This window comes from Thermobia domestica, chromosome 8, assembly GCF_964235325.1.
Source record: "Thermobia domestica chromosome 8, izTheDome1.hap1.1, whole genome shotgun sequence".
NCBI classification, from domain to species: Eukaryota; Metazoa; Arthropoda; class Insecta; order Zygentoma; family Lepismatidae; genus Thermobia; species Thermobia domestica.
This window is the reverse complement of record NC_137461.1, coordinates 91748430-91774093: the sequence shown is the minus strand read 5'-3', so window position 1 is coordinate 91774093 and position 25664 is coordinate 91748430. Positions and strand designations below refer to the sequence as shown.

Sequence of the window (25664 nt, the reverse complement as noted above, 5' to 3'; positions counted from 1 at the left end):
ATGTGGAATACGTATGTTTCATTTAATACAGATAAAATCGCACAGAAAATCTAATTTTAAAGTTATTAATATTGTAAAGTTTATTCATTCATCTATTGATAATCTTCGGATGACGTTTCCTATTGAAATTATGAGAATACGGTGAATTCATGATAGAATGTTCACTTTTCGTTCGACTGTAAGATGTTTTGAACCAAAATCATTTAAATTGCCATGAATAACATCGTGTCCGTGGTTTTTCCCAGAGTATTCTAGATTCTTAATTCATTCTTACTCTATCTTTCATAATTATTCTCTTGCATATTCATCTGCTTCTCTTAGCCTGATGGACACAATTGTGGGACGTTAAACTAGATCTCAATATCCTCGAAAGCAATGGTGCTTTAAAATGTAAGTTTACATTGTGCTTATATATTTAGGTTGGAGCTCAGTAGTTCAGCGACTGAACAATTACGGCTGGTGCGATAGATTTCTAATTCGATTCTCACACACTTAAGCTTGTGGTAAACATAGTAACCGTGAATTTTCTCGAAGTTCTGTCGTTTTCTTCCATATTTTCTTTTCAATTTACTTCATGGTCGTTCATACGCGTTCGTTAGGCATACTCGTTCGCCCAAAGATCATAATCATGATATTTTTAATTAAAGATTTCATGAGCTACTATCTCAGCGTTCGTCTGGATATAATAAGTAAAACAGCTATAAAACATTAATAGGAATGAGATGCGAACACTGAACCTTCCGATTAAAAGTTAGGATGTTAATCGTACACCTAATCGTACCAGTTATTCGCTAACGACAAATTCTGTTAAATATGACACAATTCATTACAGTACAGATTTAAGAGTATTCCAAGTGTATCCTGTAGACGATCAGCTACCGAAAACGTTTATGCGTGTACTCTATTTGTATTTTTAGCTTAACATTGTCAGTGTAGATTTGTTTTATTTTGTAGTGTAGATAAAATAATAATATTTCGTAATTCCAAACATGACTTTAGATCGTATCTCCTTGTTTTCTTTTTTCTTTCCGCCTTTTTAGCAGACTTGTGGCCCGAAACCTCACATGCTTGTCCAATGCCGCAGATCTCCCCTCGTGTATCCAGGCCGCTTGAAGTCGCCAACCTTCACTGATGTTCGTCTTGCACAGTAAGTGATATTATTTTCTTCTCAGTATGGAAATTTCGCACTAGCATATACTATAGTGTTTAGTGTATTTATTGTTCTAAACTAATGCATATAGTGCACTTAGTAAATGTACTCACCTCTCAGTTTAGTTTAAGAATAAAATTAATAAAAGACATGTTAGTTTTTAACTGTGCTAATATATCATGTGGAGATAAAACTTAATCTTGCACTTTGCCAAAATTAGCTCCGTATGTCGCATGAAAATGAAGTTTATCTTGTGCTTTACAGAAACAAAAAACAGAAATAAATTTATCATAATATTAAGTTAAGAGTTCACTTGTACTTTATAAAAGCAAATTTCCTTTTTAATACTGAGATAAAAGTTTATCTTTCACTTTATAAAAGCAAATTCTGACTTTGAGATAAAAGTTTATCTTGCACTTTATAAAACCAAGTTTCCCCTTGAATATTGAGATAAAAGCATATCTTGCAGTTTATAAAAACAATTTTCCCTTTAATATTGAAATAAAAGATTATCTTGTACTTTATAAAATCAAATTTTCTTTTTAATATTGAGATAAAAGTTTATCTTGCACTTTATAAAACCAAATTTTCCGTTAAATATTGATATAAAAGTTTATCTTGCATTTGATAAAACTACATTTCCCCTCTAATATTGAGATAAAAGCTTATCTTGCACTTCATAAAAGCACATTCCCTCTCCAGTATTGAGATGACATTTTCCATCATAATTTAAAAGATTAAATTTCTCATTTTGATATTGAGATAAGTCTTTCTTGCACTGACAGTAATTGAGGTATGAAGCTTGACCCATAATTAATCTCATTACGAGCGGAAGTATGTAAATCTAGAAAAGCAGCTTCCTCTAGTCATATTGATATAAAAAGTTTATCTCGTACTTCACAAAAATAAATTGTTCAATCAGCATTGGTAAAGTTAATCTTTATCCTTGCAAAAGTAAATTTATCATTTGTAGAAATAAATTTATCATTATTATATGAAGATATAAGCTAAACCTGTATTCTGCTAAATGAACATGTGAAAATAAAAGTTAATTGTAAGATAAATTTTTCGTATTATGCGGATAAAAGTGAATCTTACACTTTTCTAATATAAATTCCTTATGTCATGGAAATAAAAATGAATCTTATGGTTTGCTAAAATAAATGTCATGTTGAGATAAACATACTCGTGTATTTAGCTCAGAATTAAATTCTCATTTTATACAGAGATAATAGCTAATATATTTCCTTGACTATATTTTTTTACTACCATTCTCTCGATATGTATTCATAATAGCATTTTATAAGTAACTGTCAGATAGCTTATTTTTGAATTTCTTTGAGAATATAATCAAACATTTATACTAGGTACTCCTTCTAACTCGTTATAATAAAAATTACCACCTTGTGAAGTATCACATGCGCTGATAATTAAATTACGGTATAAACTGTTAGCGTTCTCGAGTTTGATACATATGTCAGACTGGTTCGATTCTGTGGGAAAACACGTCGTAAACATGTTAAACTGCAAATTCACTTTTTAAATAAAGCATCAGTCTAAAAAATGAATGATAAACTCCAGTCAACCAAACAATTGAAACAATACAACTCCAAACAGTAATGATATGGTATCCTTAGACACACATGCATACATCATAAAAACCAAACTCTTGAAGAAGATCTCGATAAATTTACGTACAAACATAGAAATTAAATGTACTAACATTAATGTAATTGTGTTAATTGAAATTGTGGTGAAGTGTATTCACAATAGATTTTGCTCTTAGATTTTATTTGGTGATCGTGGTTTTAAACGTTCGAATAAATTTACATTTTTGAAACATCCATCCATATCATGAATACCTGCAGAAATTTTTCAAGTGGAATCAATTTTTTTTCTCTAGAAATGGCAAATATCTATATAATATTTTTGCTATGGGTAATATTTTACGTACAGAGTGTTCATGAAGTCTTTTCTCTCATTTCAGTAAACCGCTACGCTGTAACAATTTGACCTATGTACTAACAAGGAAACCGTCCAAACCTCACATGTTCGAATTGAACGAAATTTTGTATATATACTAATTTGTGGTCTGTGAATAACGTGGGAATAGTCATTCGATTCGCTTTTGCATACTTTACAAGATATACAGGGTGATGCAAAGCAGAATGCAATATAAGACAATTACCGGTACGTAATTCGAGTCGAGCAAGAAATTGTAACTAGGGATGTTGATCCTCCGTATATCATCTGTTATGACTTATGACTGTCGGCGGAGATTAAGGTTTCATTTGTGCATCACGTGATCTGCGTGCACATCTCCAACGGTGATTTCGAATGTACTTGCATTAGTCTGTCGTATGAATCTGCTGTTCGTGGGTAAGAGAGAGACTTGTTATATTTGAATCGAGTATACAGAATGACATTCTGGCATTCACAGTAAGCGACATTGACAAACAAGGCGCGGCGTGCCGCAAGCGAACATGTGAAATGGGCTGTTTCTTTTGCCAAACTTACTGTTTACAGTCGTTGGAACCCAGTTTCCGTTCTAATGTTGATCTTCCAAGGTACTACTTCAATTGGTAAACGGTGCGATTTCAGGGACATATGTCTTCAAAAACTCGTACTTATTTCCAGGATCTCAACATCGAACAGTGTTTCTGCTTTCATTTTCATGTGGAACCCCCTTTGCTCAAAGAGAGATTTTCCTGCGACGTCACTGCATTCCTCATTATAGCCATGAGATTCCGCATATTCATTTTGGTATCTACGTGTGGGCTTTCATCGTTCTATACCGGTAAATTACAGAATCCTTCTATGTTATTTTACTTTCGCATCACCCTGCATATCTTGCAAAGTATTCAATACCGAATCTAATGGCTATTTCCACGTTACTTACCGACCTCAAATTAGTATCTATACGAAATTTCGTCCAAGTCGGACTCGGATTACATAGTTGTCTTATGTTACATTCTGTTTTGCATCACCCTGTATATATCGTAAAGTACGCAAAAGCGAATCGAATGACTATTCTCTCGTTATTCACCGACCTCATATTAGTATCTATATGAAATTTCGTCCAATTCGGACTCGAATTACATAGTTGTCTTATGTTGCATTCTGTTTTGCATCATCCTGTATATCTCGTAAAATAAGCAAAAGCGAATCGAATGACTATTCCCACGTTATTCACCGACCTCAAATTAGTATATATATGAAATTTCGTCCAATTCGGACTCGAATTACATAGTTGTCTTATGTTGCATTCTGTTTTGCATCACCCTGTATATCTGATAAAATATGCAAAAGCGAATTGAATGACTATTCCCACGTTATTCACCGACCTCAAATTAGTATCTATACGAAATTTCGTCCAATTCGGACGTGTGAAGTTGGGACGGATTCCTTGTAAGTAAAACCGTCAAAATCTAGCTTAGATTCCTTTAGTTTTTTTCTTGCAACGCTGTTTTATATTGTACATTTCTGGTGTTCATTAAGATAAAACACAGCAATGCAATATATGACAATTCGTTAGATTGATGTTAAAACTAAAATTTATGGCTATAAACTTCCAATTTGGAGGACCTGAAAGCAAAGATTTAACATTACTGCTACGATCAGATGAAAATGGCCTTAGGCAATTGGAAATTTCAGATATAATAACTCTATACTGTTTCACTTACTGTATTTCGTTTATTACAAAGTGCATACTGGGCTCTGTGAGATCCCAAACATTTAATAATTTTAAATAAATATTTAGTCGCGATATTTGTATAGAGCTAAGAAATTGTATTCCTAATACTACAGTCCGAGACAAGAACAAATTAGAACAAGAAAAGGCACTCTCTGGAATTAACGATATACACGCCATTGCATGGATATACATAGCAAAAATTTAACAAGCTATGTTTCAAAGGTTTTCCAAGTAGGGTTGCGTGCCAGACGAGAATGCAAGCTGTCATCTCGAAAAGTGTCGTGAAAATATATGCAATTTTCTGTTTCTAATGTAAGAGCTGTCTCGTCTCGTACCTCGTGACAAAAATTCTGTCTCGTCTCGTACCTCGTGACGAAAATTCTGTCTCGTCTCATCTGGTTTGCAACCTACTCCCAAGTTTTGCGACCAAATAGTCCAGGACTCTACAAATAATTGTAATCAGAGCAAAATACTACATGAATACTCTGTATTTTAAATCTTAAAAGTCCTGTATTTGAGCACTGTTTGAAAAATTTCTATATTCATGTGTTCCCTCCTTTCGTCTTCATTTAGGGGGGCCCATGATCCACATACGCTTTTTCTTTCGTGCTCTTAATCTTGAAATCAATAATAATATAAAACATTAAATTGGACTAGGAGGTAATTGATGTTAGAACAGAAAAATATATTTAGAAAAAAAAAAGTCTGTGACTAACAGATCTTTTGTATTCCCATATATATCTATGAGAATTTCCCGCACGACGTACGTAATATTTATGCTCAAGGAATCATGAAGCTTTACCCATAATTCCTCTCATTACGAGCGGAAGTATGTAATAAAGCTAAAACAAAATTGATGCTTTTGGTAAATTTTTTATTCTTTTAAACGCACGTTTTCACTCAAACCAATTAACATAAACGAAACATTATCCTCTCTTTTTTTTTTATTCTTTTACGTCTCACACACGCAGTTCATATATAGGATTTTTATTGACTAGACTCAAACACATGTAAATGGTCTGGGACACGCACAGACAGCAGCAGCTTTCCATATACATTAAGGAAACAATATATTAATATGTAGGCTATGTTTAAACAAATTACGAAGATTTTGCTCCTTTTTTTGTTGAAAATGTGTGTGTGTGTGTGTGTGTGTTCCATTATCTGTAAGTTTCAATTTGTACTATGCATACATATTTGTATTAACGTTATAAGAATATACCAACCACACACAAACCACAAAATATATTAAAGAAAGATTTTAAAAGCCGATATATGTCATCTGACATACATCACTGTGTAAAAACGGGATAATTCATGTGTTTTAGTTTTGACTATAACAATAGTAATATTGTTCAAAATTGGATAAAAATACTCATTCAAATAAATAAAAGTAATAAACACACTGAACTGCAACTACGTCTAAATGAATCAAACAAAGCATTTTACTGCATAGAAATTTATACATTATCAAAATATTCAGCAAAATGAATATATTAACACACTCCACGTGGGAGACGTTAGAGAAATGCATTTATATGCATCTTACTCGTATAAAACATTTGCAACGCGCTGTAATTAATGTGCAAAAACTGCCAAAGAGTGACTGGGAAATTCCCTAAAATTAATATATCCTTCTCTGTAATTTATGAAAATTATTGCTGGAGTGAGGATGGAAACATATTCTTATATTCCTGGAAAATAAATTGTTCGGGGGGAGGGGAATAAGTTAGTGAAATGACTAACTTACTTTATAGTGCCATATAAAAATATGCAGAATTATTGGCCTGGGAAAACGTATAATAGACATTGTGGTTACGACTAACAGCATATATTCATAATTCTTATCAGCAGGTAATAATAATAATAATAATAATAATAATAATAATAATAATAATAATAATAATAATAATAATAATAATAATAATAATAATAATAATAAAATGGAGGAGGAAGAAGAAAAATGAATACGTATTAGGATATAGAATATTGGAAAATTTGAGATTGGCATTAAAAATAAACTTCGTGACGAAATAGTTTGGGAATCCAAGCATGAACAGAACGTAGCAGACACGGGCCTACCCCAAAAAATTTGAAAAATATATAAATGCTAAAACATACAATAAAGAGTAAATATATTTTCTACTATTTATATTAATGGTAATTACATAATTATTTCAGAAATAGCATCAACCACTACTCTAAAAGTAATTTTCTGCTGTCATTAATCAATCAAATGTGTATTTGCATCGATAAGCGAGGGAGTGGGCCTACCCAAAATTAAAATCCTAAAGCCGCTCCTGGTTGTTGGTTTGGAATTGGAAAGTGCTATAGGGTATATTCGAATTCCACAGAAAGCTATCCTAACGGAAGGTTTTCCTGGACTTTACCTAGTCCCTCTAGACGAGTAGTAGAATGGTATTTTCAAAACATCCAGTTCTTTTCGAGATTTCTTTTCCACTTTCTAATATTGTATAGTATATATACTGTGCAAAGTATGGATGCATGTCTAAGGCATACACCCTCACCAGTATTGAAGCAAGGACTGCACATACAAAAAGCACAAGGTTTAGTCAATTAGGCACAAAGCGATTGAAGAATTGTCCTAATTCTGTACGTGAGAATGAAGAAATTTTATCTCGTTGTTGAAATTCTCTACGTGAAAAAAAATATTAAGGTTTTGATATTCTATACATGAAAATTCTGTCACACCGTTGAAGTTCTATACGTGAGAATGAAAGAATTCTATCAAACCATTGGAACTTTTATACGCGAAAATGATAAGATACTATCACACCTTGAAGTTTTGGACGAGAAAATCAAGAAATTTTGTCGTGATGATGAAGTTCTACGCGTGAAAAGAAAGAAATTATATAAAGCCAATTGAAGTTCTGTACGTGAGAATGAAAATATCCTACCACTCCTTGAAGTTTTGTACGTGAAAAACAAGAAATTCTGTCACGCTGTTGAAATTCTATACGTGAAAATAAAGAAATTATATCAAACCACTTGAAGTTCTGTACGTGAGAATAATGGCATTCTATCACGCTGTTGTAGTTCTATACTTAAGAATAATGAAACTCTATTAAATGAAATGTTTGAGAGGATATAATGGCAGGAAATGGAGGGAGAGGCGAAAGGAGACTACAATATTAACGGACGATATCAAAACAGAAAATCGTACGTGAAGACGAACAGGTTAGCGGAACATGGAAGCTTTTCAGTTGCGGCAAATGACCTGCCAATAATGGCAGAATACCTAGAATACCTATGATGATGATTATGATTATGATTAAACCTTTTGAAGTCCTATAAGTTTGAATTCTATCAAGACGCTGATGTCTGATACGTAGAAATAGAAAGACTCCATCAATTGTCATACACGTGAGAATAAATAAGTTCTATCTAGCCGTTGAAGTATTGTACGTGAGAACAAAGAAACTTACGTGAAACCTTTGAAGTCCTGTACGTGAGAAATAGAGAAATATTTATTTTAATTCGCCATTCGTGGATAAAGCGTCAAAGGAAACTATAGTGGCTCCGTGAGTAATATATTGGAAAGAGATAGGAAAGTGCTGCCATCTAGAGGTGGTTCTCGCGACAGTAAAGCTACCTTAATTTAAAATTTTTTAAAATAAAAATTACTTCAAAATATTTCTAAGACTGTTTGTTCAATTTTATAACATATTTATACATTTGCAAATAATAATAATAATAATAATAATAATAATAATAATAATAATAATAATAATAATAATAATAATAATAATAATAATAATAATAATAATAATAATAATAATATATTTAATACTTATCTGAAAATAGCTATAACAGTTTTAAGAATGACTTCATTTTTAATCGTCTGTAAGCAAATCGCTACGCCCTACAATTCGTTGACTCGTTGATCAACAACTTTCAGGAAATATCGGCAAATTTTACATTATAGCATTTATGTATTACGCAATGCTGTAAAAGCGTAATACTTTTCTTATTTTATTATTTATTAATTTATTTATTTATATTTGCAATTTGACTACATTTAAGTGAATACATTTAAGTGCAGTTAAGAGAGTAGATACTCATTTATTATCAAGGTACTGATATGACTGTAAAGTTATTTTGAACACACACAAGAATAAGAAAGAAAAAAATACATAAATAAAATAGGGAGGAGAATTCTATCCCACAAGTAAGAACGACGGAAGACTATAGAGCCCTATGTAAAAGTAGCATCCCAACGTTCCCTACTTTGATTGACGAAAAGCCTAAGTCAGAATGACTTACCGTAGGATCCGAACACAGGACCACCAGAATGCAAAACGAAGAACGCTTATCTTTTAAGTACATCAGCTCAGTAAACCTGAATGGGAACATTTATTTATTTGCATCTGCATTTGAACCTGCCTTACAGTTAAACATATAATGAGAACCAGATCATATGATCCTTTGCTAGGATCAATCTTGGAAATTCTTACATACAGAGAAGGTCCTATTCGGTTTTTATTATTATTATGTCAGGCAACTAATACCCAAATTCACCATCAAAGCGTATTCGGAATGAAGAATTTCAGAGCTTTGTTACAATATATATAATACTAAAAAGAATATTTAAAAAGAAGTGATTTTAATGTTTTCAAGATTATTAATTATGAAGAAAACGAGGAAGATATTGCTTGTTTGATTCATTTTTGACAAGCACGTAACGCGAAGATGGTTTCTCGGCCGATGATGGCTCGATCTAGCGGCGAGAAAGCCGCCGTTGAGCGGATAAGTTTTCTCATGCTTCCATCTCATCGCCCGCCGGTCAACCCAGATCTCCGTGTGTTCCGTTGCGAGTAACGTGAGGATGGGAAGGGCCTCTTGAGTCGTTCATGTATCAAATTTCTTACGTTCACATTAAGTACTGTGTCATGCATTTAATCTCATTTTAAGAGTAATTCAAAGTAAATAAATGTTAAACATATTTTTTCCCCTTTCTTTTCAAAGTAACTGTAAAACGAAAATTGAAATATTGGAATATACAGAAGGTACTTGTTATGAGAAATAAAAGTAATAGTTTTTGGGAGGACATAATATTCTCAATTGAAAACCCAACGTGATAAATTATCTGGCGTCATAAATTGATCATTATATGTCTCTCAGAGATGAAAAAAAAAAAAAAAATCCGAAACTTTTGCCACTCATTTCCAGTGGTTCTCAAAGCGGGACTCGCAGACTCAATTCACGAGGTCCGCAATACATTTTCAATCTATTTAGGTGCTAATACAAAAATGATCGGTGACAAAATAATAATAATAATAATAATAATAATAATAATAATAATAATAATAATAATAATAATAATAAGAAGAAGAAGAAGAAGAAGAAGAAGAAAAAGAAGAAGAAGAAGAAGAAGAAGAAGAAGAAGAAGAAGAAGAAAAGTAGTTATGCTGCAAGAAGAACTCTGCCTTCTTATCATTATAATCGTGAAATGCTCTGTTTATTGATTGCCACTCTCCTTTGTCAGAATATGGGGGGGCACAATGGCTCAGTAGCAGAACGCTTACGTTTGATGTGCGGGGTCCCTGGTTCAATCCCTAAGCCGGCCTAAGTAAGTTTATGGTGGACAATCTCATGTCCCTGGGTTTTCTTGGGGGTACTCCCGTTACCTCCCACTTTCTCATTCCGTCAATTCTTCCATCATCATTCACTTGCCTTAATCATCACCATCCTTAGGGCATAATTGTGAGACGTTAAACTAAAAGATTTCATTTTATTTTCCTTTCGCAGAATAGTAAATGAGATATAATTACGACTTTTCGTTCAAACTCTACGAGCATCAGTACCAGTAATAATCGTTTTTCAAAATATAAAACAAAGTTAAAATATTCGTAATAACACACACACAAATACACACACACATACACCCCCCCCACACACACACACTGTATTCGTCTTTAACAACCAGACCAGGAATTCTTATAATTCATAATTTAATTTAATGAATGCTACGCGTATTTTTTTTGTGAGTCATCGCTTCTGCGGACGTCTTAAGAGGCCTAATCAGTGCGAAATTAAAATACCGTTAATTTTTTCAATAGTTATGTGATATCTTCAAATAGATAAAAGATGATCGAAATGTGGAACAAGAGCGTGCTAGACAATATTATTTTGCATGAGGTACCGTTATCACAAGTCACTTAGTAGCTTTCCGTTTGCAGCTATTTAGAAATGCGAAAATAAATGCCGATTTTCTAAATGGCTGGAGATCGAAAGCAGATAAGTTAGTCGTGATAACAGTATCTCATGTAAAATAATATTGTCTAGCTAGCTCTTGTTCCACTTTTCGATTATCTTTTATCTTTTATCTTGAAGATATACATAATTACTGTAAAATAAGCAGTATTTTAATTTCGCCGTGATGGGCCTTTTAATTTCGTTATTTATGCTATCTTTGTTTTTTTTTCTTTACTCATAAATGTGTATGGAGAATTATTTACCTATTTCTTTTAAAGCAAACTAGTGTTTTAATTATGTGATTTTGTTAGTTTCTTGTTCCAGTTTAGTAAAATGCCCCTTGGTTTTTCCAAAATGAAATTGCATTACTCGTATACATAAATTTTAATATTATGAAAAAAGTGGTAGAAATTTACTAGTACTCCCGGTTTCAATATTAATTGAGAGCTCCTCCGTGGCTAAGCGGTTAGCGTACGCGCCTTTGGCGTGGGAGACCCGGGTTCGATTCCCGGCGGGAGCTCATGTGGTTCGGATTCCACGTTAATCAGTAGGTCCACGTCTCATATAGCCTCGCTGCTGAACGGGACGCTAAACTAAAATCGACTCAATATTAATTGAGCAAATATCATACCATACCAAATAAACCAAACTCCTTCACGTGGAGTATATATAGCATTGCTGCTTGTTCTTTTCTTTTAAAAATGAATCATATGTAATTTATAGAACTGGCTCGATCTTGACGAAACTTATCCTGGACATAAAATTTGACTTTAGGAATAGTATGTGACGTTATCTATAGAACTCACTCGATCTTGACGAAACTCATCATGGAGGTAGACTTTGACTTGAGGAACACTATATGATGTAATCTATAGAACTCACTCGATCTTGACGAAACTTATCATGGAGATAGACTTTCACTTGAGGAACGCTATGTGACGTAATCTATAAAACTCTTTCAATCCTGACAAAACTTATCACGCAGGTAGACATTGACTTGGACGTAACCTATAGAACTTACTATATCTTGATGAGACTTATCATGCAGGTAGACTTTAATTTGAGGAATACTATGTGACGTAATCTATAGAAATCACTCGATCTTGACGCTACTTATCATGGAAGTATACTTTGACTTAAGGAATACTATGTGACTTAATATATAGAACTCACTCGATCTTGACGATAATTATATGGAAGTAGACTTTGACTTGAAGAATACTATGTGATATTCTGTATATCTGTAGAATTCACACGATCTTGACGAAACTTATCATGGAGGTAGACATTGAGTTGAGAAATACAATGTGACGTAATCTAAAGAACTCACTCGATCTTGACGAAACCTATCATGGAAGTAGACTTGAATTTGAGGAATTTTTCTGTGCGGACGTTTTGGTTCTCGAATCATGATCTTCCAAAGTTGAGGTTTGACCTTCATAATCAAACTTTGGCAATACAAAGGATCACCAAATGATATTCAGAAGAAAAATTAGGTCATAAATACATGTAAATGGCCCCTTGAAGCATAGTCACTAAGGCTCTCGCGTTTGGTGTGAGTGGTTCCCGGTTCGGTTCTCAGTGGGACTCGGTAGAAAAATTGCAAAAGCTTTTTTAGGCTAGCCATACTGAGTAAGGTTTTCCTAATTCATTCCAGACAAATGTCGGGATGGTACCTAACAGTTCCAGGCAATTTCCTTCCTTCCCCATTCCATTTTTCCTCCCCAATTGCCCGAGGGACGTCATCCCTTATACGTTACCTGGCTAACATGATTATACAGGCCAAAGCCCAGAAATCTGATTCCTAATCCTAATCGAAAACGAATTTTAAAAGTACACAGATTAACTTCAGAATATTTGTATTTTGGCCCAGTTTTAAAATTCATCCTTTGAATTTGGATGAATTTAAATGGTACTTGAAACCTACGAGACAAATTCATTCCAGAAAGTTACGTACGTCATGAAACTTGAACCAAAATTTCTCATATACAAAATAATATAGATCTCATTAATTCGTTTTTGTATACGAATACGAACTTCAAATATACGAATTAAAAAAACCAACCATCATTATATTTGATGTAAAATTTATTTTGAAAATAATAAATAAATTCAGTAAATGTAATAATAAATAAATTCAGTAAATGTGAAAATGTATAAATTCAGTAAATACAGTGCAGTAAATAGCACATACGAAACGAAAACTAAAGAAGTAAATTAAAAGTAAACAGAGCGCATTTAACCTTTCAGAAGAGTCATGGCTGCTTTGTGTGAGATGATGAAAGGATGAAAAGGGGTTATTCTTTAGAAGGAACATTAGTTCGGGAGAAAATCATGCAGGGCTCTGTCTCGGGGGCAGTTTCTCTCTCGGACATTTTACCTCTTTCGGGCCTTATAGCGCAGAAAACAAATCAGCGTTTGTGAGCTTAATTTGGACACGTTTTAGGAAAGGTTCTTTGATCATTGTTTAACGTCTAAATATGTCTTGTAGTGCTCTATCAGCGAACAAAAAAATGTCAAGAATGTCTCCTAATACTAGTTAATAGGCATTGACCTAAGAGTATTCAAAACGTGCCCGAACTTCTGATGTGTCCAATTAGTACACCGGCACAAAAATTCTTTTTAAACATTGTTAAGACATTTTAAGAGGTCTAATCACCGAGAAATTAAAATACCGCTAATTTTACAGTAATTATATGATATCTTCAAATAGATAAAAGATAATCGAAATACTATGGAACAAGAGCACCCTAGACAATATTATTTTGCATGAGGTGCCGTTATCACGAGTCACCTAGTAGCTTTTCGTTTGCAGCCATTTAGAAACACGAAAATAAATGACGATTTTCTAAATGGCTGGAAATCGAAAGCAGATAAGTGAGTCTTGATACTGTATCAGCTGTAAAATAATATTGTCTAGGGAGCTCTTGTTCCACTTTTCGATTATCTTTTATCTATTTGAAGATATCATATAGTTAATGCAAAATTAGATATATTTTAATTTCGCCATGATGAGACCTCTTAAATTTAAATTCGTTTTTGTTCGTATATTCATTGGACATATCCGAAGTTGAGGTAGAAAGTAGTGAAAAAAGTGTGTTATACATTTCCTGTTTAGGTATGTTTAATGTTAATCACTGTTATTTGACATAAAAATATGTACTTATTATTTTTTTAAAAACAAATTTCTATTTGATATTTTTAGGCACCTTGGATTCCCACACAGAAGTACGATGGAGTTGATGCCCTAAAAATTAAGGTTGAGCCGGTAGATCCTTAGTTCCAGTTTCTCTTTAAGAGATGGTGCCACCAGTCAGTCATATCGAGAGAAGAAGAAAATATTTTATGATCTTTTTCCCTTCTTCGTCTTCTGTTAATAGAAGCCATCCTACGGGATGTATTGTTCCTGATTCATCAAACCGGTATGACAAGTGAGAGACGGAAAGTGGTGAAAATAGAAAAGTGTGTGTGTGCAACAAGAAAATTAAGTAAGAAAAAAATATTATAAGAGAAGAGAATGCACATGGACTGTAAGTGACAGCGTGTTTGTGAGAGTGCACGTGTATGTCAGTGTGTGAGAAAAAATGAGTGTGAAAAAAGGTGCAATGAAATGTGGAATATGAAGAAAAACAGTGTATTCTGTGACGTGCTGTGTATAAAAGGACAAGGGAAAAATAAATATATATATATAAACGTCGAATGTGTGTATTATAAGATGATAAATATATAAATAAATAAATATATAAAAATAAACAATACGGAAAAAGACGATATATATGTACAAGAATTTTGATTTTCAAAAAGAAAAAAAGTGCCAAAAAATCGTGGAAGAAAACTAAAATGCAAGGAGGGAATTGATGAACTGAAGAAGATACATCCGTGTGAAGAAAATGGATAGTGTTGGAACAGATGAATTCAGTTCTCGTTAAGAACAATATCGCAACGTAAGACGGTAATTACAACAACAACAATACGAGCCTGGTTGAGTTTGTATTTTTTTTTCTAATGAAGAAGAAAAACGAGTATTTAAGAAAAAGATTTTTACTGGGTTTCGTCCAGTGACAACCATCCTATCAGAAGAGAGAAATTTCGAAACAATAAAAAATTAAAAATGCTTAAAGGGGAAAATTTCAGTAAAACAAATAAAAAATAATTAGAAAAAACAGAGGCAAGCTGAGAAGTTACTTCAATAAGGGCCGGGATAACAAGGGGTTGGGAGAGAAAAACAAAAAATTCTAGCTGAATGCATTATACATATATGAACTAGAATCATATATATGTGTATTGTCATTTTCATGTAAAGCATTGTTCAACGTGGACTACTTTTTTTCAGAACTTAATTCAGTATTTATGTTGTTGTTTTGGTTCCTCTGTTATTGTTATTTTCCCCCGTCAAATAATAATAATAAAAGAATAATTTCTATATTATAATTTTGTATTTATAATGCAAAATAAGAACACAAATCCAGATTTTTTTTTACAAAAGGGAAGCAATTTAAGCAAAATTACAAAAACTTGAAATATTACAGACAACATTGTGTGAACGTAATTTTTTGTTCTTAATATTGAAAAAAAAATAAATGTGATTTGGAAAATGAAGTAATCAGGACAAATTAAATCTCATGATTTTTTTGCATAAGGGTGATATTATGTTTTCTTCTGTATATACACTAATATAATTATATTAAGATTATTAATGAAACTTGAACTTCTTGTTTTCGAAACACATTGAACAAATCCCATACATTATCACTTCTGTACTAGGACTGGACAGATGTTTTGGCCATCATAGTTGCTTTATTGGCTTTTCATTATCCCTACGAGAATAGCAGATTATACAATATAATAGTACACACACTTTTAAATTCCTCAACATGTGTTCTCATCTGTATTTTATTACTTAAATTGCACTCAACATGTTTAATATACAGCCGCCCTATATTCCTGAATGATCTGTTATGAAGTAGCTGAATGGTTTAACGATCCTAAATTTTGTTTCGACGAAAGTACAAAATTTTTAGTGTTTTGGTCCAACATTATGAAAGCATTAGTCAGTTGTTGAAACTAAGAGGTGATTATGGTTCATGAAAGCCAAAATTATGGTGATCGATGGCGATGCACTGAATATGTACCAGTCTGGTTGAATATACAGCATCCAGAGTGGTTGAAAATACCAGTATTTATTATTATTATTATTATTATTATTATTATTATTATTATTATTATTATTATTATTATTATTATTATTATTATTATTATTATTATTATTATATGGTCAATGTCAAATAGCGTGCATTATATTCCATGACTGTTATTATCGCGGAGCAGGCTTTTTAAAATTTTTGTTCCCTTTCTTTTTCATTTTTCAAGTATTGATCTTACAGCCATTATGATCAAAATTTACCCAAGTTTGTGTATTTTCGATCCACTGTCAATTTGTCACTTGTTTGTAATATACCACATGTTAAAAATAAAAATCATTCCTGGGTCGATATCTTTCTTCCTCGAATATTGGCAGTTTTCTGAAAAATAAATTTTAGTTTCTAAACTTTTCAAAATTTAATAAATACATAAATAATGTTATTAGAAGAAAATTAATTTATTTAATATTTTGAAATCAACCAGATCAAAATTGAACCCGTAAAAATATATACTTAATCGAAATATACAGAACTAGTCAGACACGTTAATTCCGAAACAGCCTGTAAAATGTTTGTATTGATCCAATAAAACATTGCCGTACTCTTGCAAAGAAACCAAAGTAGAATCTTTGTATTTTTTTTATTTGATTGAAATTATATTTGAACTAAAAATATTTTTGTAAGTTTCTAATTGAAAATTTCAAACTCACTAACAATACAGAAACTTTCAAAATATTGCATGAAATTTTAATTTCTTCTTGTACAAATCAATATTTTGCAGTTTTGAAACGCGTTACATTTGTACAAATTTCCGTTCAACATTGACAGTGGATTGAAGGGAAAAGAAAACGGTTGTACATGTCTGCTTTTTCCATTTTTTTTTTTTTTTTGGCTACATTTGTCAGTCCTATGGTACAGCATCTTAAACCAAATTGGATAGGATAAGAAAAAAAAAACTAATGAAGGAAAATATATATACAATGTTTTTCGTGTCCATATTTACTTATTTCGATCTCACTCTATTTTAGTAGTATTTCTCCATTTATTCAAGCAGCAAAATTCCACACTAAATGTAAATCGTTCAATCGAATCCTTCATGATTCCCATGTAATTCCTATTTGTCTCTTATTCAATTTTTAATGTATTAAAAATAACAAATTTTATAGTAAATACCTTGCCAACATGGAAATATTTTCTTATTTCTTAGTAATTTTATTCAAGATTAGTATAAAATGTTTGAAATTCAGTATGTAAATTTCTGTTTCTAAATCACGAACTCAAAACCGCATATTATTAACTCCAAGTCAACTTGCGTCTGCTAACTTCGTGATGAAATCTTTGAGTCTGTGTTATAATAGATCTATCACATAAAATGTTTCTTTTGTTCAATCGATTCGTTCACGAATCTTTACGGAATCATTTTATTTATTCTTAATGTAAATCATGATTATTATAGCAATGAATATTAACTATATTTTGCATTATTCTTAAAGTTAAGATTTCTTATATATATATATATATATATATATATATATATATATATATATATATATATATATATATATATATATATATATATATAAGAAGAGCAAAAATCTCTTGTCATGGTATAATTTGCTTCCTGAACGATCTAAATTTAATATGAAGTTATTTTTGATTAATCGGTTCATAACAGTGATTACAATTTGATCCCTATCAAACATGATTTTAATATTTAGTAACAATCGAAACTCAGCAAAAAGAAACCAAAACATTTGTCCAGTATCATAGATTTATTATTTAATATGTATTACTTAACCGATTCATCATGAAAAAATTCCTATTCCATACACACAAAATTGCTACACATATATACTACACACACAATTATGAACATACATGTATGACTGTAATTTTTTAGTGTAAATAATTTATGTAGATAAACATAATTAGCTTAATGTTGTGCAGCGGATGTGAATGAAACAAAAACATTTTTTTTTTCAATTCGAAGAATGTTGAAACTGCAAAAAAAAGGATTTTTTTATGTAAAAACAGTGTTGCTAAGGAAAAAAGAAAAAGTACGACGAAAACAAATGTATTGTTTTATCATTTTTTAAAATTTTATTTTAATGAAAAAATACAATATACAGTATTAATAAAACAAATTGTTAGAGACTGATAAATATAAAACCCAAAAAGAAAAAAATCTTTTTCACTTCTTATTTTTGTGAAAACACGAACAAACGAAAAAGAAAAAAATTAAATCAAAAAAGTAACACAAAATATGTCTGAATTTATTTTGTCCTGTTGAACAAGCAAATAGATTTTATCTATCTTTTTTGTTTTGTTTTCAATGACTGCTCTATACAATTTTATCTATTAAAACGTTTTTTAAAAGAAATACACGTTGTGACATTTTTTTGCTCACTGTTTTCTTCTCAGCTATTACTTTAACAACAAATAAAAAGTTTTATCCGTAACGTGAAATAAAAACAATATATACATATATATACTTTTTTAGTTTATTTCAAACTCTATGGCTCATGCATTAGCATATCCTGTCTGAAAAAAATACCCATCAACCTATGCTTTCTCATTCTTTAAAAGTAAATGCTCTTCTTTTATATTTGTTATATATTTTTTTTAAAAAAAGTAAAGTATTATCATGTTCTGAGAACATTTACAAATATATAAATCATAAAATTTATATTGAATTATATATTTGTAAATATATAAATGATTTTGAACAAAAACAAGCGTTACAGTTTACTGTTTGGTGAAAATGACACTCACCGAAAGTTTGTTTATCGCATCTAATGCAGTTTGATCAGTTCAATGGTCCCAACAAATTTGGTTAAGGATATCAAGCATTATCTGAGCAAATAGTTCGATTAATACACTGTGGGTCCTTGTACTAATACACAGGTTGGTCGTATTTCTTTTTTCAACTAAATACAAAGTCAATAATTGTGTACAAATCTATGTTTGCTTTGTTCGTGCAGTATTATGTAAAGTGATACAGAATATCCATAGTAATATTATACAGGGTGGATTGATTTAAATCATTCTGATTTAAATCACTTGATTTTTTAAATAAAAATAGTTAATTTAAATCAAATTCCGAAATATGTTAGTTTAAAGTAAAAATAAGTAAAATCCCGTTTCTGTTCTGTTGTTTAGATTATACAAGGAAACACATATGTATGTACAGCACAGTATGAAAACGAAGGTCATGCAGAGCATAGTAAAAATCCCGTTTTGAACGGGTAAGTGGGAATCCTGCTTTCCCCTCTTCGTAACATAGGGGTTTAAAATCATTAATTATTCCAACGGCGAAATCGCCATCGACATTTAAAACGAAAATTCTTTTGTGCGTGCGTCTGTTTGTTTGTTCCCAGATAATAGAGGTGTATTTAGAGGGGTTCGATCCCCTCTCCGAAACTTTTTTTTTAGATTTTATAACTTTAGACGAAATTTATGTATTTTATATGTATTTCGTGCCGCAAGTTAGTTCTGATTTTTTAAAAATATGCCTCTGCCAAATATCAGTAACTTTTGTGAAAAAAGTGTCATATTGATAAACGTTGCTGTACTTTTTTCTTAATACTTAAGAAACATTGTTTGGGATTGATTGGGGATTAATTCAAATTTTAACGCCAATACTTTCATTTAAATGGCATAATTAACATTTAATACTAATTTCCAATGTTTTGTCTTCAGTTCGCGATTTGTATTATACGAGGTGAAAGATGTGATTTAAATCAAAAACATCGATTTAAATCAAAAAAATAATTTTAAAAAAAATCATTAGTTTTTTCCACCCTGATATTATACGATTTCTTGAATAAATAAATAAATGAAAGTACCATTTTTGGGTTGCGTAATTAAAAAGAACAACTATCCAAGTACACTACCAACAACTTGTTTACATTTGCTGTTGGGCTACGAAACAGTAGTTTTCCCAATAGTTAGCCTATTGGATTAGTCAACTACAGATATTTTTCTGATACCACTTGTCCCATGACCAACATGATAGTTGGTTGTTGCTCCGATGAATTTAGTTTTTCCTTTGGAGTTCATTGTGCCACTATTGCATAAACTATCGCTTAGGTTACCCCTTTGTTCAAAGAAGTGCTATAAGGAATAAATTATATACAGTTTCCAGCTAGAGAATTTCACATGTAGTTTTGATGGTTATATCTGTACCAGCCAGAAAATGATCATGGTTATTATTCGAAGTAGAAGCTTTGTCAGATAAGTTATTTCTTGTACTTAAAGTATGTACGAAATTTTTAATGTAACCAGAGGCGTATCAAGCAGGAACAGAAGGATCGGTTTGCACCTAGTCTCACCAACTACAAAGGGAGAGGGTCATGAATTCGCATATTTTGCGGACAAATCCAAAGATTACCTTGTACAATTTTCTTCAAAACAAAGATCTGGCAGCATTTAAAAAGACTGTATCCTCGTCAACGTGTATGAAATTATTATTGATTTTTTTTATTTGAAATACAGATAAAAGTTTAAGGCTTTTAAAAGAAAGGTGGGTGGCTAGATATTGTGCTGTTCACTCAACGAATGTTTGCAAACTATTATTATCTGATATAACTTCTGAATGTTTGAACGAAGTTGAACAATTTTCGCGTATATTATAGATCAGTGGTCGTCAAACTTTTGAAGCTTCTGAGCTACCGTGGGCTACTAACCAAAAGAATTGCCAACTTAAAAAAAAATCTCGCATTTATTTGTTGCCTATAAACTTACATTTCTAGTATATATGAAATCAATTTTAATTAAACTGTATATAACAGAAAGAAACTGAATTGTACATAAAAAAGAAAATGAAGTGTAGTTTGTAATAAATAACAAATATTTATAATAACATATATTATTATCAGACTTATTAACTTCAATGAAAAGGATGAAACTTCTTTTTTTGTCATCAATATTTTTTTTTGTTGGAAGTTGAATCCCCTAGATTTAGCGACTTTTACTAAAGATTGGCAACACTGATCAAGGTTAGCCAACCAACCAGCGCGATCTACCGAAAAATGTCCCCGCGACCTACTAGTAGCTCGCGATCGACGGTTTGGCGATCACTGTTATAGATTATTTGTTCATCTATAAAATATATAAAAATTTTAATTCTGTTAAAGTATTGTACATATTTAGGATCAATATTAACAGACGAAAATCATATTCACGAAGAAATTAAATGTCGACTAAAAGCAGGGAATTCGTGTTACTATTCGGTTCAAAATCTCTTGTCGTCGCGAATTCTGTCGAGGAATTTGAAGCTTAAAATATATAAAACGATAATCATGCCTGTTGTTCTGTATGGTTGTGAAACATGGTCGCTTACTCTGAGGGAAGAACATAGACTGAAAGTATTTGAGAACAGGATCCTGAGAAGAATATTCGGACCCAAGAGGAACGAGAATGGGGAATGGCGGAAGCTTCATAACGAGGAACTACATGGTTTGTACGGTTTGCCCAACATTGTTAGGGTCGTCAAGTCTAGGAGGCTTGGGTGGGCGGGTCATGTAGCTAGAATGGAAGAAAGTAGAAACGCTTTCAAAGTCTTGACTGGTAGACCCATAGGAAAACGACCATTAGGAAGACCTAGGCGCAGATGGGAGGACAATATTAAGATGGATCTCGCAGAGATAGGAATACAAAGTAGAAACTGGATGCAATTAGCTAAGGATAGAAGTCAGTGGAGAGCTTTTGTGAACGCGGCACTGAACCTCCGGGTTCCATAGGCCATAGAGTTAGTTAGTTAGTTAGTTATTGTACATATTTCCAACGGTAAATTACCAAAAACAATGAACTTAAAGTTATACTGTACCAGTTAATCAATTTTCACGTGTAAAGGAAATAATTAAGCTCTCAGTTAATGAGTATACGCATATTTATGTAGCGTTTTTTAAAAGCGGTATTGCATCGCAGTTTGCTACACAAAATCACAGAATTGTCATGCAAAATGCGGTGCATCTATGGTCAGAATTTATTGCCGAAGTAAGATATTATTACCACAGAAATATAGTCTTTCCGTATAATATAGTCTAAATGAGAGAGTTGTTCTTTTTAGATCTCATATACAAGGTCTGTCCGGAAAGTAATGTACTCAATTCTACAAGTATGAAAAAATTACATAATACTAAGAATAATAATACATGTACATTTAAATTCTTCAAAATATTATCCTCTTGTGTCGATACATCTTTGACAGTGGGATTTCCAATCTGCGGAGGCATCCTGGAAGTACGTTTAAAACCATTTGACAAACTGCTTTCACGTAGTCAATTGTTCTGTAACGATGTCCTTTCAGGGGGAGATTTCAAACGTGGAAACAAAAAGAAGTCTACGGAATCCAAGTAGGGTGACTGGAGCAGCGTTGTCACATTAGATTTGACCAGGTAACTAGTCACGACGAAGGTAGTGTGGCTTGACACGTACAAACTCATGGTAGATTTCCCTGATGTCAAAAACACACTGAGCATGGTCTTTGAGTTTCTCATTTGAGCCTTCTTGAGGCGAGGGGTCGCCGAAGTGTACCACCCGGCATTTTGGTTCTTCGTTTTGGGGTCGTAATGAAATATCCACGTATAATATCCACGTGAAATATCCACGTGATATTGTTCAAAAAGTGAGTATCAATTTAACACAGCTCCAGAACATCTTGACAAATTTCCAATCAGCGAGATTTTTGGTTGTCGGTCAAAATTCTTGGGACAAGCTTCGCGCACACTTTTCTCATGTACAAATTCTTGGTCACAATCTCGTGGACGATAGTTTTTGGAATATTTAAGATGTCAGCTATTAAACGAATACTTATTGGACAGTCTGTTTGCAAAACTTCTTTCACACGAGTCACATTTTCATCGTTTGAGGAGGTTGACGGGCGTCCAGCGCAGGCTTCGTTGTCGAGCACTTCACAGCCTTCCCAAATTGCCTTGTGCAATCCGTAGACTTGCCTTTGTGATAAATACTCATTCTCGAAAGTCTGTCGAATCATTGGTAAAGTTTCTGATGCAGACTTGCCGACTTTCACACAAAACTTGATCGCATATCTTTGTTTCAGTAAGAGCTATATTGCTGTAAGAGCTGACTTGCAGAAGAGACGATACAGAGATTTAAGAAATTGCCCATCCTTCACCTTTGAGTGTTCAGGGACCATTGTGCAAGTACTCGCTCGATAGTTAACTTACACCACCATCGATCCCGGTGAAAAGAGCGCGCTGCAACGTAGAGTCAGTTCACAGTAAAACGTATAAATAACTTTCCGGGCAGATCTTGTACAGTTGTGGTAATTCTCCCTTCGAAAATATGATGTTCCCTTTACGTTCCTCTTTGATTTTCATTAACACATACCATTCCGCTATGGACTAAATACTACTTTATTTGAGACAGGTTGTAGAATTGATGAAGAAAAGACAATGTGCAGTTCCACATTTAGAACCTATGAAAATAAAGCACCTCAAAAGTATTTCGAAATGCAAGACCTCAACCTACCTTTTAGAAATTAGATAACTAGAGAAACCAGTTAACCTGAACAGTATCCTCCTTGTCTGTTTTGCTGTTTGAAGCTCTGGTAAATAATTCATTAATGACATATCTACGTAGTTAATTCAAGTTTTGACCCATAAATAGGGCTATTCTTTTGTTACGTCCTCTTGTTTTTTTATTATTATTATTAATTGGAATAAAAAAAGTAGTGTTCGCTTTACAATTAAAAAAATGGAAGAATGAAATGGATCCGGATAGCGTTTTGGCACAATATGAGTTAGGAAATTAACACTTTACTTTTCCTCTATCTTACTTTTCATGTACTTTTGTTGTATGCAAAATTGTTCATTTTTACAACTTTGTTTCACAAATTGCTACACAAAAAGAAAAATCTACAATTTCTGTAGGTCCCTCATTGAACAACATAACCCTGACATTGGTGTTGGATGTCATCAAGTTGATTATATGTATTATTTACTCTTCGAAATTCTGAATGAAAACGGTTCTTTGATTTTCTCATAAATGTCCTACCTTCCACATTGAACAATATTACTCTGAGATTGGGTGTTGAATGTTATCAAGTTCATTGTACTTATTATTTTTCAGAATTCTCGGAACGAACACGAATACTTTGATTTTTTCCTTAAATCTACCATGAGCACTGAATAATTTAATATTGAGTGTTGTATGCATTTATTACTCTTCGGAACCATCTCAGTGAAAATGGTTACGTTTCTTTTACAAATGTCATATCCTCAACACAGCAATATTACTCCGACGCTGGGTATCGGATGCTGTCAAGGGGATTGTACTTAGTACTCTTCGGAATCTTTTGAATGGAAACAGATAGTTTGACTTAACACCGGGAGCTGGTTGCTATACCAATTATATGGTGCATCTGATCATACCACACCAGTGTGTCTCAACATACTCATACTCAATGCTTTGGCCGATGACTTAGGGTGAAACAGTCTCCATGCGATGGATTAAACTTATTGATCTAAATCGTATCTTGACTGGCTAAAGGGAACCAAGAAATTAAAGTCTGAGTGATCGAGGTAGGTACTGTGCGGTAAGTACTGGTACGAATTTGTTAACTCCATGGGGATGAATGCTGTCTTAAAACGGGTTTGATTTTTTAAGTATGTCTGTTGAGGCTTTTCTTACGAAGGGAATGGTGGGATTTTATAAATTTTTAACGTTGGTAGTTAGAGCCGCAGTAGCTTCAGGTGGCGAAACTTCACCAAGAGAGTGCCTTGCTTATCCCATACTATCAGCAGGGCTTTCTCAGCAGAGTGAGTGAGTAAATTTCTAGCAAGAAGGAGATGGGGATTATTTCTCAACCACATTGAATTACTTTGATTCAGGAGTGTGGTACACCCAGAGCTTACCGCCCTTATCTACGATTTCCAGTAGCTGATATTCTTCGTTCCAAATAGTCCAAGTATGACATCAGTCTCTTGCCTTTCTGCTCGTCTATCGGGTTCTTGGGCACACATTGCTCACTAATTTTGCGAAAATCTAATCGTTATGACAATATCCCACGCTTACCGTGCAAAGTATTGAACTTCTACGACAACGTTTGCTGATGGACTGGTATGTTATTTTGCATTGCGTCCTCAATGATTCCGACAATCGTTGGTTTGGCAGCGGTTAGAGGTGAAATGGAATGAGTCAAATTTCTGAGACATACCCGATTCTTTTCAAAGAGGTGCTAACTTGCGTTGCTGCTTCAACTTCGTAGATAAAACTAAAACACGAAACATTCTCATAACATTGAGGCACCGCTTCTAAAATGACTACCATTTAAATGTGAGTTCTTGCCAGTGTTTGAGAAAACCCAACCCACCTGAGCCCATGTGGCTTTTTTCGTATATTTTTGGGTTTAATTGCATTTTATCGGGTTTAATTGTTTGTTTTTTTTTCGAAATATTTCAATGTCTTTGGGGTAAAAATGTTAAAATATGATTTACAT

The 25664-nt window shown here is 32.7% G+C and overlaps 1 protein-coding gene across 3 annotated transcripts in view; it reads left to right on the top strand.

Moving 5' to 3' along the window:
- Positions 1–15906, top strand: part of Lim1 (LIM homeobox 1) — a 260036-nt gene extending 244130 nt beyond the window's left edge. For 2 of the 3 annotated variants that reach the window (XM_081768750.1, XM_081768752.1), the window contains exons 6-7: positions 1041–1147; positions 14266–15906. In XM_081768750.1, coding sequence (XP_081624876.1) covers positions 1041–1132 — 92 coding nt within the window. In that variant the 3' untranslated portion in view covers positions 1133–1147; positions 14266–15906. The remainder of the gene's footprint in view (positions 1–1040; positions 1148–14265) is intronic. The other variant, XM_081768751.1, reaches the window with a different exon arrangement.
- Positions 15907–25664: the final 9758 nt, after the last annotated feature.